Source organism: Macaca fascicularis, chromosome 3, assembly GCF_037993035.2.
Source record: "Macaca fascicularis isolate 582-1 chromosome 3, T2T-MFA8v1.1".
In the NCBI taxonomy this organism is placed as follows: domain Eukaryota; kingdom Metazoa; phylum Chordata; class Mammalia; order Primates; family Cercopithecidae; genus Macaca; species Macaca fascicularis.
The window spans coordinates 50,269,258-50,287,484 of NC_088377.1; the positions used below are offsets into that span (position 1 = coordinate 50,269,258).

Here is an 18,227-nt window from a genome sequence, read left to right on the forward strand (position 1 = left end):
GGTTGCCAGGGGCTGCATGCAGGAAGAATAAGGAGTGATCACTAATGAATTTCATTTTGTGGTGATTAATATTCTGTTTATAAGTAGTGGTAAAAGGCAGAGCGCGGTGGCTCACACCTGTAATCCCAGCACTTTGGAAGGCCGAGGCGGGCGGATCACCTGAGGTCAGGAGTTCGAGACCAGCCTGGCCAACATGGCAGAACCCCATCTCTACTAACAATACAAATGTTGGCTGGGCATGGTGGCACGTGCCTGTAATCCCAGCTACTTAGGAGGCTGAGGCAGGAGAATCGCTTGAACCCAGGAGGCGGAGGTTACAGTGAATCGAGATCACGCCACTGCACTCCAACTTGGGCAACAGAGTGAGACTGTCTTTAAAAAAAAGTGGGTTTTATGGTATGTGAATTGTATCTCAATAAAAAAAAGTTTTTTTTTTAAGTGTGCACTCTTTTGCCTCTTTTTCCATATAACATAGTACATATGAGCAATCAGCCAAGCTGTTGTGTACATCAATAGTTTATTCTTATTGCCATGTGCTATTCCCATGTATGAGTGCCCTATTATTTATTTATTCAGACAGGGTCTCGCTGTCGTCCAGGCTGGAGTGCGGTGGTGTGATCACAGCTCACTGCAGCCTCCAACTCCTGGGCTCAAGTGATCCTCCCACCTCAGCCTCCTGAGTAGCTGGGACTATGGGCGTGCACCACCATGCCAGGCTAATTTTTATTTTTATTTTTATTTTTTTTGTAGAGATGGGGTCTTGCTATGTTGCTGGACTGGTCTCAAACTCCTGGCGTCAAGCAATCCTCCTGCCTCGGCCTCCCAAAGTTCTGGGACTACAGGTCTGAGCCACTGTGCCCGGCCTCTTTTCAGATCGTTATGGCCATTTGAATATTATTCTTGTCATCTACCTTTTTTGGGGTTATAATCTTTCTATTATAGATATGAAGGATTTAAAAAAATATATATCCTGTGGATATGAGATCCTTGTCACGATGTATGTGTTGCTGGTATGTTTCCTGGCCCAGTGCCTTTTTTCTTTCTTAATTGCATCTTTTGGTGACCAGAAGTTTTTAATTTTGATGAAGTCCAATGTATCCACTTTTATGGTCAGAGCTATGTGTGTCCCGTTTAAGAAATCCTTGCCTACCCCCTAAACATCCCTTGAAGCCACCTCTTCCCTTCTGACGTCTTCGCCTCTAGCCAGCTCTTTGCGGCCAGTTTTCTCCCGTGCTTCTCCGTTCTCCTCCCACCGATGTCCCCACCCCACTTTTTGCCCCCTCCTCTGCCTCCCTCACTGCAGTCAGCAGCATCTTCCTGCCCAGGGACAGTCCTGGCTCTTCTGAGAATCCCTGGGACCAGCACAGCCTCTGGCACGCACTAGGTGCTTAATAAAAGCTCCATAAATGAAGGCAATATCCTGTGGCTTAGCTGGGAATCGTTAAAACTGTCAATTAGCTCTAAACACCAGCTCCTCGGGAACATTTGAGCAGAGCCAGAGAAACAAAAAAGTTTTGGAAAAACCAACAAGATAGGAATGTTTCGTTTTCTCCCTCACTGGAGCATTTACCGCACAAACTCAGACCTCGTTAGCATTATTTATTCTTGCTTTGTCCCCATAGACAAGGGAACACTTTTTCTTGTACCCGCCGGTTGCAAGAGCTCCCCGTCACACCCTGCAACAGTGTTTGCTGCCCCTGAACGCTGGGGAGACTCGTGATCCCCTAATCCTTCTCTTCACCATGAGTGATGACGTAGCACAGGTTTCTGTAGTCCAGGTTGCCGCACACATCTGGGGGGAACGCTGCAAACATCTGCTTGACCTGGGAAGGAGCAGAAAGTCAGCCTGCACCAGGCCAGGTGGCAGCCAGAGCAGAGAATCTGCTGTGATCCACCAAAATCCCAATTTACCTCCTCCTCACTGAAGCGGTCTGCCTGGGTCATAAGTTTTTCTTTGATGCTGTTCAAGGGAGAGACACAGTCATGTTCAGGGAAAGGGATATCCAGCTTGAACATGCAGACCCCAGGGGTGATGAAGGGCAAGTGGGGGCAGGGGGATGTCCTGGCTCAGGAGGCCAGGCTACTCCAATGGCCCAGTAGCCTCTGAACCTCGGTTTCCTCCTCCATGAAGTGGGCTTTCCTCCCAGCATCAGGTAGGGACCAAAAGAAATGACCTGGGGACCCCAACATGGGGGCCACTCTGAACCTCAGTTTCTTTTTCTATATAAAGTGGGCTTTCCTCCCAGCATCAAGTGGGGACCAAATGGAATGACCTGGGGACTCCAACATGGGGGCTACTCTGATTTCCCATCATGCACTATAACTAAGCTCTGTATCATTGAGGGGAGACACCTCAGGTCCCCCACCGCAGAGCCTCTTTTGCCTGATTCTGGACACACTGTTTTCTCCAGCTTGTGATGTTCACTGACATCTGCAAAGCGCTTTAGAGACGACAAGATGCTTGTGCTCTGCCAAGGGTATAGGAAGGCCTGTCCAGGTCTGTGTCCTCTTGGGCCTGCAAGGGACTGGTGCCCCTTCAAGTTTGGAGGGTCCCGCAGGGTTCTTAAGGGAGCTCAGTGGGCAGGGATGGTGTCAGACAGCTGAGCGGGGCCTCGTCCACCCACTCTGGCACCAGCTGCGGCAGACCTCACTAAGGACCAATGCACATTTTCCATTATTTATGTTTCTGTGGGCCAGTCACAGTTTCCAGCTCTCCAGGCTGGGGACTTTTCACAGACTCTGTTTCAACCAGAGCCTCCGTCGTGGCCCATCTGGCCTGCCTGGCCTGCAGCTACAGATCCAGGTCCCATGTCCCAAGGCAGTGTCTTCAGTTCCCAAATTAGCGCCCCAAAGGGTCTTTCCAGCCTTGTCCTTGAGAGCGAAGGTGGTTGAGAGTAGAGGGAGGGCTCGGTGTCACTCCAGGGATGCCTCTGATGCTTCCCCAGGTCCCCAGGATGGAGGTAGGAGCCACAGACCCCGAGGGAGGGGTGAAGGGGAGGACTGTGGCCTGGAGCAACCCTCAGCATCCCCTCCCCATCCCAGGGGAGTATGTGACTCATGGTCTTGGAGTTGAGAACGTGTGAAACAGGACAGACCCTCTCCACCTCCACCCCTGCCGCATCTGCCCTCTCCCCCCCACCAGCTCCATATGTGAGAATCTCAAAACTAGCAAAACTTGCCTCAAAACCTGAAGGCCGGCAGCATTACAGTAATTGATCAGGAAGCCTGGGCCTGGGGAGGAATCTCACCTGCCCCAGGCCACCCTCAGGTCCAGCAAGGTTCTGAAGGGACTGCCTGGGCACAGCTCAGAGGTCAGCCCTAAATCCTGGGTCCTGGGAAGGCTGCCACTCCCCCGCCCACTCCCGCCTGCAATCCTTGGCTCTCTGCTCTCGTGTTGTCACTGGGTGGGGCACCCCTACCCTCACGATGGCAGCCCCAGTGCCTGCAGCCACTTTCCCTTCATACATTCCAAGTGAGCCGGTCACCATCCCCAGTCCTTACTGCCCTCTTGCCCGAGGCAGTGCTGGCTACGATCTGGCTCAGTCCTCTCCCCAGACCCTGGATCCTATGGGCACTGGTCCCTGGCTCTTTGCTTATCTGTCTGCCTGACTCCGTCTCGACGGCCATGACCCTCCTGGGAGCTGCAACCCTCTCCTCTCCTTCTCCAGGCTGGCCTCCATGGTGTCCTTCCCTAACTCCTCCTCAGGTCCTCCCACGCTCCCAGGGCAGACAGAGAGTCCAGGGGCTAGGGTGTGAGCCTCTCCAACAGGCCCCACCTGCCACTCTGTGCTCAGTCTCCCCTATACCACCTCCACCCACACCCTCCAACTGCAGCCAACTCCAAACAAATATGCACACGCCAAGCCCTGGCCCTCCGAGCTCTCTATTCTCTCATCTAGAATGCTGTTCCCGCCCTAGCCTGGGCAACCCGTAGTCATCCTTCAAGGCCCGCCTTTGCCCCCACACCCACCCCACTAGGAAGCTCTCTTGGAGTGACCCACCACTTGTTTTTTTTTTTTTTTTTTTTTTTGAGACAGAGTTTCACTCTGTCGCCCAGGCTGGAGTGCAATGGCGCCATCTTGGCTCACTGCAACCTCCACCTCCTGGGTTTAAGCGATTTTCCTGCCTCAGCTACCAGAGTAGCTGGGATTACAGGCGCACACCACCATGCCTGGCTAATTTTTTTTTTTTTTTTACTTTTCAGTAGAGACAGGGTTTTGCTGTGTTGGCCAGGGTGGTCTAGAACTCCTGGTCTCAAGTGATCTGCCCACCTCGGCTTCCCAAAGTGTTGGGATTACAGGCGTGAGCCACCGCGCCCAGCCTGACCCACCACTTCTTATCCATTTCTACTTCCATGCACACACAGAGAAGGGGACACCAAGACCCAGAGAGGGGAAGGGACATCAAGCGATATCACTGGGCTGGATCCCCAGCTCCTGGCTTTTGGGAGAGAAGACTGCGCTGCCACCAATCCTGACCCCAGCCCAAAGCTGGCTTATTCCCCTGAGCCTTTGCAGGCAGGAAAACCCAAGGCAGTCAGGGGGAAACTTACACATCGGCCTTGACAAAACCTTTTCCTTCAGTGTCGAACACTTTGAAGGCGTGGAGAATGGTCTCCTCTGGGTCCGTGCCTATAAGCAGCACATACAGGGCAGAGAGAGAGGCAGGTGGAGAGGGTCCCACAGAAACAGGCACCAGGCTGGGCAGGGGCTGGGGATGGGGGCAAGTCCCACGGCCCCCGCACAGAGGCACAGCTCTGGGGAACTTCTTCCCCAACTTCCACTGCACAGCGAGGGCCGAGCTCACTTGAAGCAAGAACAAAGAGGGAAACAGGTCATTGTAATCATAGACAAGGGCACCGCATATATATTTTTGTGAACAACGTGTGCAACTGTACATGGAGACCCTGATTGAGCATTTACTTTGTGCTTAACCCTTCCCTATTTTACAGATGGAAAAGCTGAGACCCAGAGAAGTTAAGTGACTTGTCCAGGGTCTCACAGCTGAGTCTGCTGCATGACCAGTGAAGGAGGGGGGCATGACTCTGGGGCTCACGCATTACCCAGGCTGTGCACAAGACGTCGTGGGTGGAAGAAAAAGAGTTCTGTACATGGATGCCAAAAGGCTGGGGCTTGGGCAGTGGCATTGGAGGGGTCTGAGAGATTGTCCTGGCCAGAAGTGGGGTTAGGTGGGCCCACGGGCCAAGGGAAGGGGCTCGGGGGGCAGAAGTGAAGCCAGAGAAGTTCTGCTTTTATCACGTTCACAGCATAGTCTTGGGGAGAGATATCATTAGAAGAAACGAATCTGATACCCACAATGGGATTGAATGTGCAGCCCCCGCATTGCACCAGTGGGAAACGGAAGCCCACAGAGAGGAAGGGTCTTGCCCAAGGCTTCACAGGCTGCGTGAATGATAGCAGGTGACCTGGCCACCCTTGCCTGGTGCTCTTTCCCCCTCTGTCACCGTGTCCCCCTTGTTCACTGTGGACGCGAGGGTGCCCCCTTCCTTTCTTCAGTGCTCAACTGTGTCATTGGTGAAAGGGGACAGAGATGGTGCTTGACACCCACCTCACAGGAGCAGCTAAGATAACATGCCATTCATGGTAAGGTTTTAACAAACGTGTATCAATCAGGGCTGCAAACAAATCTGAGTGCTCTATGCCTGCAGCTTTAAGATTTTATCCCCTGGAGCTCTCAGAGCACCCATGGAGTAGATGTGGTCGTTTTAGTTTATCAGAGAGAAAACAGGCTCAGAGAGGTTTCATTACATGCCCAAAGCCCACTGATAAGAGAAAGGACGATTGAAACCCACCTCTGTGGACTCCAGAGTCCCCTGCTCCTTCTGCCACCCTGTGCTCCTGCCAGTCAGATTGGGTCAGGCAGGGCCATGTGCCTCCCCCATCAGACTAGGTCAGGGCCATTTGTTCCTCCACCATCACACTAGGTCAGGACCATCTGTGCCTCCCCCATTAGACTGGGTCAGTGCCATCTGTTCCTCCTCCATCAGACTGGGTCAGGGCCATCTGCGCTTCCTCCATCAGATTAGATCAGGGCCTTATCTATGCCTCCCCATCAGATGGGGTCAGGGTCATCTGTGCTTCTCCCATCAAACTGGATCAGGGTCATCTGTGCCTCCCCCATCATACTGGCTCAGGGCCATCTGTGCCTCCCCCATCAGACTGGATCAGGGTTATCTGTGCCTTCCCCATCATACTGGCTCAGGGCCATCTGTGCCTCCCCCATCAGACTGGGTCAGGGCCATCTGTGCCTTTCCCCTCAGATTCGATCAGGGCCTCATCTGTTTCTCTACCACTAGACAGGGTCAGGGTCAGCTCTACCTCTCCCATCAAACTGGATCAGGATCATCTGTGCCTCCCCCATCATACTGGCTCAGGGCCATCTGTGCCTCCCCCATCAGACTGGGTCAGGGCCATCAGTGCCTTTCCCCTCAGATTAGGGCCTCATCTGTTCCTCTCCCATTACACAGGGTCAGGGCCATCTGTGCCTCTTCCATCAGACTGAGTCAGAGCCATCTGTGCCTCTCCCATCAGATTAGATCAGGGCCTCATTTGTTCCTCCACCATTAGACTAAGTCAGGGCCATCTGTTCCTCCCCCATGAGACCAGATCAAGCCCATCTGTGCCTCTTCCATCAGACTGGGTCAGGGCCATGTGTGCCTCCCACATCAGACTAAGAACTAGCCAGGAGTAGGGCAGTGTCTGAATCTCCAGGCATCTCTGAAACTGGCACAGAGTGAAAAAGCCTGGCACATGCTGGCCTCACTGGCCTGGGAACTTCTAGAGGGCAGATCCATGGACTGCCTCTGGGCAGGGTGGCAGGAAGTTCGTGTGCCCAGCAGAGAGGCTCAGCCCAGAGCACAGCAGGGGCAGGGTTCCAGGCCCTCACAGCCTGTCCAAGCAGGCAGGGGTTGGGGGGTGCCTCCAAGCGGGTGAGGTTTGAGTGACCAGAGGCACCCACTTGGGATTTGCTTCCGAGGCCACAGCCTCCCAGGTTTCACTGATTAGTTGAAAATTCCCAGCGTCTTTGAAGAGGCCTCACTGCTTGGGCAGGTTTGTGGCCAGCTCCAGCCTGTCCCCCTGCGGATCATGCACATGGACTTAGCTCAGGCTCTCAGGCTCTCAGGCACCCAGCACAGCCCTGCCACTCCCTATTGCCATGGCTGGCAGTCCTCCCTTCCCTCCTCCACAGAGAAAACCTCTATTCCTGAGACTGCAAACCTCATAAAATCTGCTACAGAGTGGCTACCTCCCCCCATCATCGTTGGGAATCTCATGACACAGTCTCCTCTTCCCAATTAGTGGGGTGAGGTGGCGCCCGCCCCAGCCCCTTGCCCTCCCGGCTCCTGTCCCCTCCCACCGGCCTCTCACGCAGTCTGGCCACGTCTGCACAACAGGCTCAGCCGGAGCCCCAGTCCCGGTGCCCCTGCAAAAATGAGAAACAGCTGCAGCCCTGCAGCCCACACCAGACCCTGGGTCACAGCTTCAGCTCAACCATGGACCAACACAAACTTTTAGTCTCCATCTTCCCATCTGCGAAACAGGTTTGGGGCCCACCGTGAGCTGACAGAGTCCCCTCCCCTTCCCCTGAGCACTCCTGAAGGCCTCTTTAAACTCCTGCTCTGGCAGCAGGGCCCCTGGCCCACGTCCAGCACCAGGGGTGGCAGGTGCTCACCGCCTCACCTCCTGGGCCGGGCCCTGGGCCGTCCACTCTGGCAGAACCAGAGGCCACTTCCCCAGGCCCTCCCGCCGGCCTTTAACAGGCCTCCTTCAGTGACGTTCCTCTGGATAAAAGAATCAGGCCTGTCTGCTTCCTTTGAAGTTGCTGGCTAGAGTCACGCATATCTTTCCCACAGAGCATTCTTCTCTCCTGGCCTCCTGGGTTTCTGAGCTCTTCCAGGAGGCAGACATGGTCCTGGAAATAGGCCCCGACAAGCTGCCCGGAGGTGGGCCCAGTGATGCTCCTGATTCAGCTAGACAGCCCCATGTTCAGAGCCTGCTCCGGATGAGCCTGCCCTCCCCAGCCCTGGGTTTCCTCATCTCTCGCACCCAGGCTGATGGCTGCCTTCCTTCTGGCTCTAGATCTGCCGGGACACGGTGCGTGGAGGCTGCTCTACCCCCCAGCAGGTCACGACCCATGAGAGTACTGATTTTTCACCCCATCGAACCTGTGATGTCAGGTCGGATCACCCTGTGGTGGACTGAACGGTGGCCCCTAAAAAGGTATATCCACCAGAATCCGGGTGCGGTGGCTCACACCTGTAATCCCAGCACTTTGGGAGGCCGAGGTGGGTGGATCACGAGGTCGGGAGATCGAGACCTTCCTGGCTAACACAGTGAAACTCTGTCTCCCCTAAAAATACAGAAAAATTAGCCGGGCGTGGTGGTGGGCACCTGTCCCAGTTACTTGGGAGGCTGAGATAGGAGAATGGCATGAACCCGGGAGGCAGAGCTTGCAGTGAGCCAAGATCACGCCACTGCACTCCAGCCTGGGTGACAGAGCGAGACTCCGTCTCAAAAAAAAAAAAAAAAAAGAAAAGAAAAAGATATGTCCACCAGAGCCTGTAAATGTCACCTTATTCGGAAAAAAGGACTTTGTAGATGTAAGTTAAGCATCTTGAGATGCAGAGATCATCTTAGATTATCCAGGTAGGACCTAAATCCAACAGCAGGTAGAGTCCGGGCGCTGGGGCTCATGCCTGTAATCCCAGCAGTTTGGGAGGCCGAGATGGGCAGATCACTTGAGGTCAGGAGTTCGAGACCAGCCTGGCCAATGTGGTGAGACCCCCGTCTCTACTAAAAATACAAAAAAAAAAAAAAATTAGCCAGGCATGGTGGCGGGTGCCTGTAATCCCAGCTTCTTGGGAGGCTGAAGCATGAGAATCGCTTGAACCTTGGAGGTGGAGGTTGCCATGAGCTGAGATTGCACCATTGCACTCCAGCCTGGGCAACAGAGTGAGACTCCGTCTCAAAAACAAAACAAAATGAAACAAAGAGGCAGGTGGAGGGAGGTTAGATAGAAGAGGACGGGACCATTCACAACGAAGCAGAGATGAGAGAGGTAGAGCCACCAGAAGCTGGGGAGGCAAGGAATGGATTCTCCCCAAATCCTCTGCCAGATTTTGCATTTCTAGTCTCCAGGACTGTGAGAGAATACATGTCTGTTGTTTCGAGCCACCCGGTTTCACAGAATTTGTTACAGCGGGCTCAGGAAACTATTATAAGCCCATTTTACAGACCAAAAAACTGAGGCCAGAAAGCAGATAAATCTGTGCAAGGTCAACCTAGGAGTCAATGGGAAGCCAGGGCCTGACCCTAGGCCTAGCCAAGGCAGGGGGTCCAAGAGAGGAGGCCTGGCAGGGGCAGCCTGAGGGTGGGGGGCTGACAGTGCCCACCTCCCAGGGACCACTGCCCCAGCTGGCTCTTCCTTTTTTTTTTTTTTTTGAGATGGAGTCTGGCTCTGTTACCAAGCTGGAGTACAGTGGCCCAATCTCGACTCACTGCAACCTCTGCCTCCCGGGTTCAAGCAATTCTCCTGCCTCAGCCTCCCAAGCAGCTGGGATTACAGGCACCCACTACCATGCCCAGTTAATTTTTGTATTTTTAGTAGAGTCAGGGTTTCGCCATGTTGGTCAGGCTGGTCTCGAACTCCTGACCTCAGGTGACCCACCCACTCGGCCTCCCAGAGTGCTGGGATTACAGGCATGAGCCACCACGGCCGGCCTTGGCCCTTCCTTCTAACCATGGAACTCTCAAGCTCTGGGATGTCCCTATGAGAGAGCTCCCCCAGGGCCAGGACAGAAAGGGGACACAGATGGCCCCAACCCTCCACCCCACGCCTAATGCTGTGTCTCGAGTGGGTACAGTGGTTAGAGCCAGGGTTTGGGGTTGAGGTTCCATCCCGGCCACTTTTTGCTGGGGCATCTGGGGCAGGGTTCGTGACTTCTCTGGGTCTGAGTCTCTTCATTTGTGAATGAGGCTCCCTGATCCTTCCTCTGGGGGCTCCAGTGGCCACAGAAAAAGACAAGGGGAGTAACTCGCTCTGCACAGGGGTCGACCACAGCATCTTTCGGAAACACCTTCCCTCCGGCATCCTCTGCCTGTCCCCCCAGCCCCATGTGCAGAGCGGGCAAAAGGAGCCCACAGGTAGGAAGGTAGGGGAGCAGCATGGCTGGGGGCAGTGGGATGGGGAGCACTGTCCTGATGGTGGGCGAAGGGGTTAAAGGCAGGGTTTAGTTGTTGTTGTTGAGACAGGGTCTTGCTCTGTCACCCAGGCTGGAGTGCAGTGGTGTGATCTCGGCTCACTGCAACCTTCACCTCTCAGGGTCAAGCGATCCTCCCACCTCAGCCTCCAAAATAGCTGGGACTACAGGTATGTGTCACCATGCCTGGCTAATTTTTGTATTAGTATAGATGAAGTTTCATTATATCACCCAGGCTGGTCTCAAACTCCTGGACTCAAGCAAACCGCCCGCCTCAGCCTCCCAAAGTGTTGGGATTACAGGCATGAGCCACCATGCCTGGCCAAAGCAGGAGTCTTTACGGTTACCCCAGTCTGTGGTGAAGAGAGGGAAACTGAGGCAGGGCCCCTGAAGGTGCATGCACCCGGGGGCTGGTGTCTGGGGCCACATCATGCTCCCACCTGTGGTGTGTGTGTGTCAGGGCACCCCCTTCATACACACATCCCCCTGCCATTCCCCGCCGTCCCCCAGGACTCCAGGAGCCTGGCTTACCCTTCAGCTTCTCCCCAAACATTGTCAGGAACACCGTGAAGTTGATGGGTCCGGGGGCCTCCTTCACCATGGCCTCCAGTTCCTCGTTCTTGACATTGATGCGGCCTGTGGGAGGTGAGAGGTGGGGCCGCCCGGGAGGATAAGAGAGAACAGAGCTTGAGCCTTGGAGGGTCCCACAGAGCCTCCCCACCCAGCCGTCCCACATGTCCCCCACTCAGCCCTAAGGCCCTGCCCCCTCGTTGGGGGACTCTTTGGGGGACATTTGGGCCACAGTCAGCTTCCGGCTGCCCCCAGCCTCATGAGAAGGGGAGCAAGTCACTCTCATCCCCATTTTACAGGTGAAGAAACTGAGGCCCAAGAAGCTGCAGCTGAGGTGCACAGGGGCTGCAGGCTCAGGATTCCTGTGCCCCAGGAGGGGATCAGTGGATGCCTGGATGCCGGGATTCCCCGTGGTTCCAGGGGACACTCAGATTCCCAGGGGCTCAGGGCCTTGTTACGTCCGTTCCGCCACCTAAACCCCGCATAGGCAACTTCAGGCTCTTCCCTGGGGCCTTAGAGGGGGCAGAAACCTTAACCTGGGAGTTGGGTCTTTCCCTCTGAATCAGCTTCTCCCCTGCTCTCCTGGCCCCTCCCCACACCCAGGGCCACCTACACCAGCCCCAGGCCCATGCTGCTACTCCTGTCCCTGGAGTGTCCTCCCCTTCCCTGGCCGAGTCCTTCTCCAACCCCCCAGGAAGGTCTCCTGACTTTCCAGGCAGCGGCTGCGTTTCCCCTGCGCTCCCCAGCACAGGAGCCTCTCACGCCCACTGCGAGCGCTGCCCCGCTGGCCCCAGCTGCCCACTCTCTCCGGATGGCCCGGCCCTGAGCTCTGCCGGCTGCTGGCTCACCCACCCAGTGCGGCAAAGGTGTCCCTCAAGTCCTCTTTGTCGATGAAGCCATCGCGGTTCTGGTCCATGATGGTGAAAGCCTGGCAGAGACACAGGTGCTGAGTGGCCACCCACCCTTCCAGTCCCCGGCAAGGACCATCCTCCTGCTGACTGCTGCCCAAGGAGCCTCAGGGCAGGTCCCTCTGGCAGCCCAGCTGGGATGTGCTCCATCCCCAACCCCTCATTTCAGGCTCACAGCAACTCCAGTTTACAGAGAGGGAAACTGAGGTGCAGAGAGAAAAAAGCCTGGCCCCAGGTCACACAGCAAGCACAGGGTCAGGTACAGAGAGAGGAAGAGGCTGCCCAAGGGCAACAGGTCACACATCCAGGCTCTGGGCCATGGCCATGGTGTCCTGAAAAAATAATGCCATTGGCCAGGCATGGTGGCTCATGCCTGCAATCCCAGCACTTTGGTAGGCAGAGGCAGGAGGATTGCTTGAGGCCAGGAGTTTGAGACAAGCCTGGGCAAAATAATGAGACCCTGTCTCTACAAAATATTAAAAAGTTAGCCAGGCATAATGATGTACGCCTGTAGTTTCAGCTACTCAGGAGACTGAGGTGGGGATCGCTTGAGCCCAGGAATTTGAGGTTTCAGCGAGCACTGACTGCAATACTGCACTCCAGCCTGGGTAACAGAACAAGACCCTGTCTCAAAAAAACAAACAAACAAACAAAAAACAAAAAACTATGATCATTTAAAAATGTAGTAATGGACTGAGCACGGTGGCTCACGTCTGTAATTCCAGCACGTTGGGAGGCTGAGGCAGGTGGATCACCTGAGGTCAGGAGTTCCAGACCAGCCTGGCCAACATGGCAAAACCCTGTCTCTACTAAAAATTCAAAAAATTAGCCGGATGTGGTGGTGCGTGTCTGTAATCCCAGCATCCCAGCTACTTGGGAGGCTGAGGCAGGAGAATTCCTTGAACCCGTGAGGTGGAGGTTGCAATGAGCGGAGATCACGCTATTGCACTCCAGCCTGGGCGACAGAGCCAGACTCTGTCAAACAAACAAAATAATAATAATAATAATAATAGTAATAATGACATCTTCAGCCCCCCGAGACTGAGGACTGAGCCTCTGCCCAGCTCCTTGAGCAACTGGCATGCATTCCAAGAATCCTCACAACAGCCCCATGGGACAGCAGACCGACCTCTTTAAACTCCTGGATCTGGGACTGATCAAACATGGAGAAGACGTTGGAGCTGGCAGTGCCTTCTGCTCTTTTCCGAGCTCTTCTCGGTGCCTGTGAGGTACCAGACAACGCCTTGCAGCGGCCCCTGCCTCGAGGGTCAGCCCCCACCCCCTGTCTCACCTCCCAGGGCATCGCAGTCCAGAATGACTCTGCCCTCCCCGGTGCCCACAGCAGACAGACAAGGCTCCCCCTGAAGCCTTGCAGGTAATCAGGACGTTCTCCCAGCCCATGACAAGAAGCCTGCATGGCGTGCACCCCCACAGAGCTGGACAGCTGCTTCCTGGCCCTGTCCTCCGGGCTCCGGAAGGTGGGCGGCCAGCGCCTGCACTGCAGAGCAGAGGTGGGCATCTCTTCCTTCAGCCTCCCCATCTCCACCCCAGCATCCTCCACTACAGCTGGAATCTGACCTTATCACCACCTGCTAAAAACCTTCTTCGTGTTCTCAAGAGAACAACTGAGCTCTTAGCCCCCCCGACGGGATCTGCCTCTTGCCCCCTCCCGGAGCTGCTACTCCCTCTCACCCAGGCCCTCTGCTGTGTCCCACAGCTGCCTTCCCTCCCGGCGTTTGCCCCTGCCTGGAATGCCTTGCTCTGTTGGAATTCCCTGCTTGGAATGCCTTCCCTGGAGAATCTATGTAGAGACTCCTACCCATCCTGTAGGCTCAGCTCCCTGTCACCTCCTCCGAGAAGCCTTCTCCGACCCCAGGCCATTCTCCCCTCCCCGCTCCACTGTGAACTGTCACCCCCACAGCACGTATCACACTGTCCTGACATATCTCTGTGCGTCTGTCTCCTCGACTAAGTGGACATCTCAGGGGTAAAAGTCACTTTGCCCCATCTCTGGTCTCTCCTGTCCCCACCCTGAACCTGGCTCAAAGTGGGGATCAGCTGATGCTTGGAAATAGCTGCCCAGAACTCAGGGCCAACCTACGTAGCAGGCAAAGCAGGAGGCCACCCACGTTGAGTAGTTAGATGGTCTCCGGCCAGCCTTCCTGCCTCTGTGATGTCATGGTGTCTGGAAGTCCACTATTGGGCACTTCCTGAATGCCCTAGGTCCCCAAGACCCCCGAGGGTCCTGTCCCTCGGCAGCCATCCTTACAACCCCCAGGGGCGCTGTGAGCCCCAGAATGGGCTCTTGATGGGGGAAAAGAATTGCTGGATTCCAGAGGGGGAGGTGGACGGGATGGCACAGACATGGGCTCCCACCGCCAGCTCCTGTCTCCATCACAACCTGTACCACCCTCTCCTGCCAAGCCCTTGTCTACCCGCCCCCACCAGAGCAGAGGATTCCCCTCATCCCCTGCTCCCCACCCCCCAACGCCTGTGTGGTCTCCCCTGCCCCCAGCTCACTGCTGTCCCCACCCCTGCCCAGGAGCCCTCGACTGACGGGGGCAGAAGTGCCGGCTGACTTATAATTAGCTTTTACTGGGTGCCTTGTCTCTACTAATCCTTTGAAAGGGGGCTGCCAGGGCGGCCGGGAACGTTATGATGCTGTAAAACCTCTGTAATATTTATAAATCCTTTCAGACATCATAAAGAAAAGAACTTCCCCGCAGAGTTCATCTCACATAATTACATATACATTTCCTCCGATTAATAAAAAATGATCACTTCCGTCTGTGGGAGGTTCTGCCCTTTCTCTGGCAGACCTGGCCATGGCCTTGGTGTCCTCAGTCCCTGCCCCCCAAGGTCCCAGGCTCTCATGATCCCCCTGGCTACACCCCCACCCTACAGTGTCCCAGAGCTCCACGACGGAGGGAGAGGTCATTTTCTCTACTGCGCAATAGAGTCCTAAACCCTCGGGTCTTTGCAGCTCAGCTGTCTTGAAAATTCCTTTTGAGAACGGCCCCTATAAAATACAATTCCCCAGAGAGGAACATCTCAGGGAAGAAGGGGATCACCCGCATCCGGGTTCAAAGCCTGGCGTGGCCGCTCCCAGCCTCTGTGATGTTAAGAAATTCACTTGTCTTATCTGAGCCTGTTTCCCCATTTGTAAAACCAAGAACATGTCGACCTCAACGCATCAGGACATGTATTAGACACATGCGGACCTCCAGGCAGGCCCATGCCCAGTCCTGGGGACCCAGGGCTGAATCAGGCCCCATCTTGGTCCCCAAGAAGCTCACAGTCCCGCTGGAGACAGGCAATCCATATAGGCCCTCAGGCAGTCAGGAGGTGACAAGCCGAGACTGACAGCCGAGTCAGAGCTCTGGGCCGAAAGGGACTAACTAATGAGGCAGGTGAGACGCAGGCACAGAGGGACAGCTAGATTGATACCCTGCAGGGAGTCCCCAGGGGCAGAAGCCCAGGGCAAGTCCCACGTCACATGAGGTGCACAGGCAAAGGTGAGCAGGGGGACCTCAGAGCTCCAGAGGTGCCATGCTGTCGCGAACACTGACCCCCGGCCCTCCCAGGGGACCCGTGCCCTCAGAGCCACTGCCCCTGTGAAGCCCCCAGGCCCTGCCCACCCCGTCTCTCGACACCCTCCTCTTCCTCATTCTCCAGCAGTCCCCACCAAGTTCAGGAATGCAGAGACTCAAATCAGGACCCACGTGGAGAGGAGTCCCAGGTGGGGCAGGTCCAGGCACGGCATCAAGAGGGAAGAGGAGGTCAGACCAGGGACAACATGAGATCAAGGTCAGGAAGGTCAGTGAGAGGCAGGGTGAATTCAGGCAGGAGGTGAAGGTCAGAATCACACACGGAGTCAAGGTCACAGAATGAGGTCAAAGTTGAGAAATGAGGCTGGGCGCAGAGGCTCACGCCTGTAATCTCAGCACTTTGGGAGGCTGAGGCGGGTGGATCACTTGAAGTCAGGAGTTCAGACCAACCTGGACAACATGGTGAAACCCCATCTCTACTAAAAAAAAAAAAAAAAAAAAAAAAAAATAGCCGGGTGTGGTGGTGGGCGCCTGTAATCCCAGCTACTCAGGAGGCTGAGGCAGGAAACTCACCTGAGGCCAGGAGGCGGAGGTTGCAGTGAGCCGAGATCAAGCCACTGCACTCCATCCTGGGCGACAGAGTGAGATTCTGTCTGAAAAAGAAAAGGAGTTGCGGATAAGGTCAGGGTCACGGTCAGGGTCAGGGGTGGGAGGGAGGAGACTGCAGTGCTGAAGCCAAAGACACAACAGCCACAGGCCTGAGCTCCCCAGGGAGGAGGTGGAGGTGAAAGGAAGGTGGCCGTGGCAGAGGCAGAACAACCCCAGCCTACCATGGTCTGGAGAGCTCCCTGGAGCTGCAGCTGGCCTGGGGATAGCTCAGAGATGGCCCTTAAATAGTGGTCCTCCCAAGGCCCCTGGCATGCACCAGGCTCAGTGTGGAAGGTGATCCAGGACAGGATAGGGGCCTCCCTGCCAGGCACCTGCCTTGGGCCATTCAGAGTGGGTGGGGTTGGGGGGAATCCGTGGGTAAAAACCACGGCCACAGGGACTGCCTAAGCCTCCAGGATCTCCGAGAGCCCTGGGCCAACTGTTTTCTCCAGAGCCAAGGGACCAAGGCCCAGGAAGGGGCATTTGGCCAAGGACAGCGAGTAAGTTGAGGCCGGCAACCCCAATGGGAAGATTTGGCCTTGAGTCGTCAGGGAGTGTTGCCCAGGGTGGGGTCAGCCATGCTGGCTGGGACCCACTCAGACTGCAGTGTGGCCGGACCTCTGGAGCCGTGGGACTCTGGGTGGGACATCACCCTCTAGGAGGCTCAGTGGTCTCATAGGAATGGGAGGGTGTGACACCCCCCGGTCTGCTTGTGGAGAGGGTTTCTGCACCAACCTGGCCCTCAGGGTCTCCTTCTCCCCATATGCCTATTATCAGGACCCCCATTACGCACCCCCAGGCCAGGGGACCCCCTCAGAGCACTGAAATGCTCAATGAACAGAGAAAGCAAAGAGACAAATAAAAGAAAAATGGGATGGGCGTGGTGGCTCACGCCTGTAATCCCAGAGCTTTCGGAAGCCAAGGTGGAAGGATCGCTTGAGGCCAGGAGCTCAAGACCAGCCTGGGCAACATAGTGAGACCCCCATCTCTACAAAATATAAAAAAAAGTAGCCGAGCATGGTGGTGTGTTCTTGTAGTCCCAGCTACCCAGGAGGCTGAGGCAGGAGGATTGCTTGAGTCCAGAAGTTTGAGGCTGCAGTGATCTATGATTGTGCCACTGCACTCCAGCCTGGGCAACAGAGTGAGATATTGTCTCTTAAAAAAAAGGAAAAAAGAAAAATGGAGGTGACCCTGATGAGGAAGAACTGAAAAATGAGACCTCCATTCCACCCTGGCTTCACACACACACATCCATCCCCACCCGGCCTGGCCCCGCCCAAGAATTCTCTAGTACATCTGCCAAACAGAGCCCGCACCTGCCCTGGAAAGCCTCTCCTGTGTCTAGTGCAGCCCCAGCAGCCCCAGCTCGACCTCAGAGGCTGCCACTGTCCATCTGGGGCCCGCCACATCTGATCAGCTGCCAGGGCCGGCAGTGCTGGGTTCAGGCAGTGAGCCCATGGGTCCCCAGGGGCTGAAGAGCTTAACTGTCCCTGGAGCTTGCCTCAGGCCTTCAGGCCTGGGTACAGCTGATCCCCTGCCTTGGGGGAAGGGAATATCATCATCATAATAAGAAGAGCAGCTACTATACAACACAGAAGGTCAGGCCATGTCTTAAAACACGTATCCTCACATTCAGTCCATACCCCATTTTCCGGATGAGGAAACTGAGGCACACATGGGTTACCCAAGGCAGGTAAGAAGTGGAGTCAGAGGCCAGGCACAGTGGCTCACACCTGTAATCCTAGCACTTTGGGAGGCCGAGGAGGGAGGATCACTTGAGGCCAGGAGTTTGAGACGAGCCTAGGCAACATGGTGAAACTCTGTCTCTACAAAAAAAAAAAAATTTTTTTAATTAAAAAAATATTCAGGCATAGTGGTGAAGCGAAAAAGTTCCCTTATCCCCTTCACAGGGCATGCGATGGGGGTGTGGCTTGCTTCTTCCATGACCCACTGCTCAAACCTCTAGGGGGACCATGCAGACAGGCAGGCTATGGGGCTCCGACCTCACGGCAGCATCTAGGGGTGGAGGCTTACAGCTCCTGAAGCCCCCGTGGGCGTGTGTTACAGGATGCTCTTCCAGTTTTGCCATCTGTGGGTGGCTTGTGTTCATCAGCTCAGTTAGACCCTCTGCCTTATCACAAGGACAAAAGGCTTTCTGTATCCTGGGATTCTTGCCTTGATGCATGTGAAAATTGGATCACACGTGGGCTTGGAGAATGAGTGCGAGGTTTTACTGAGTGGTGGAAGTAGCTCTCAGCAGATGATGGGGAGCCAGAAGGGGGATGGAGTGGGAAGGTGATTTTCAAGGTGCTCAGCGGCCAGACTCTCCTCCGA

At 55.3% G+C, this 18,227-nt stretch overlaps 1 protein-coding gene across 6 annotated transcripts; it reads right to left on the minus strand.

Annotated features, from left to right (window-relative positions):
- Positions 1-1,585: 1,585 nt before the first annotated feature.
- MYL10 (myosin light chain 10) lies at positions 1,586-17,887 on the minus strand. Of its 6 annotated transcripts, XM_045389619.3 has the most exons (8): positions 17,627-17,887; positions 12,827-12,919; positions 12,571-12,672; positions 11,642-11,717; positions 10,751-10,855; positions 4,553-4,631; positions 1,912-1,960; positions 1,586-1,823 (listed from the first exon to the last, which is right to left on the minus strand). In XM_045389619.3, the coding sequence occupies exons 1-8, from the start codon at positions 17,702-17,704 to the stop codon at positions 1,725-1,727; spliced, it is 681 nt and encodes a 226-aa protein (XP_045245554.2). In that variant the 5' UTR covers positions 17,705-17,887; the 3' UTR covers positions 1,586-1,724. The 6 variants fall into 6 exon arrangements, with proteins under 6 accessions (XP_045245554.2, XP_045245555.1, XP_065397818.1 ...); XM_045389620.3 differs by lacking the exons at positions 12,571-12,672; positions 17,627-17,887 and adding an exon at positions 16,076-16,112; XM_065541746.2 differs by lacking the exons at positions 12,571-12,672; positions 17,627-17,887 and adding an exon at positions 13,696-13,741.
- Positions 17,888-18,227: the final 340 nt, after the last annotated feature.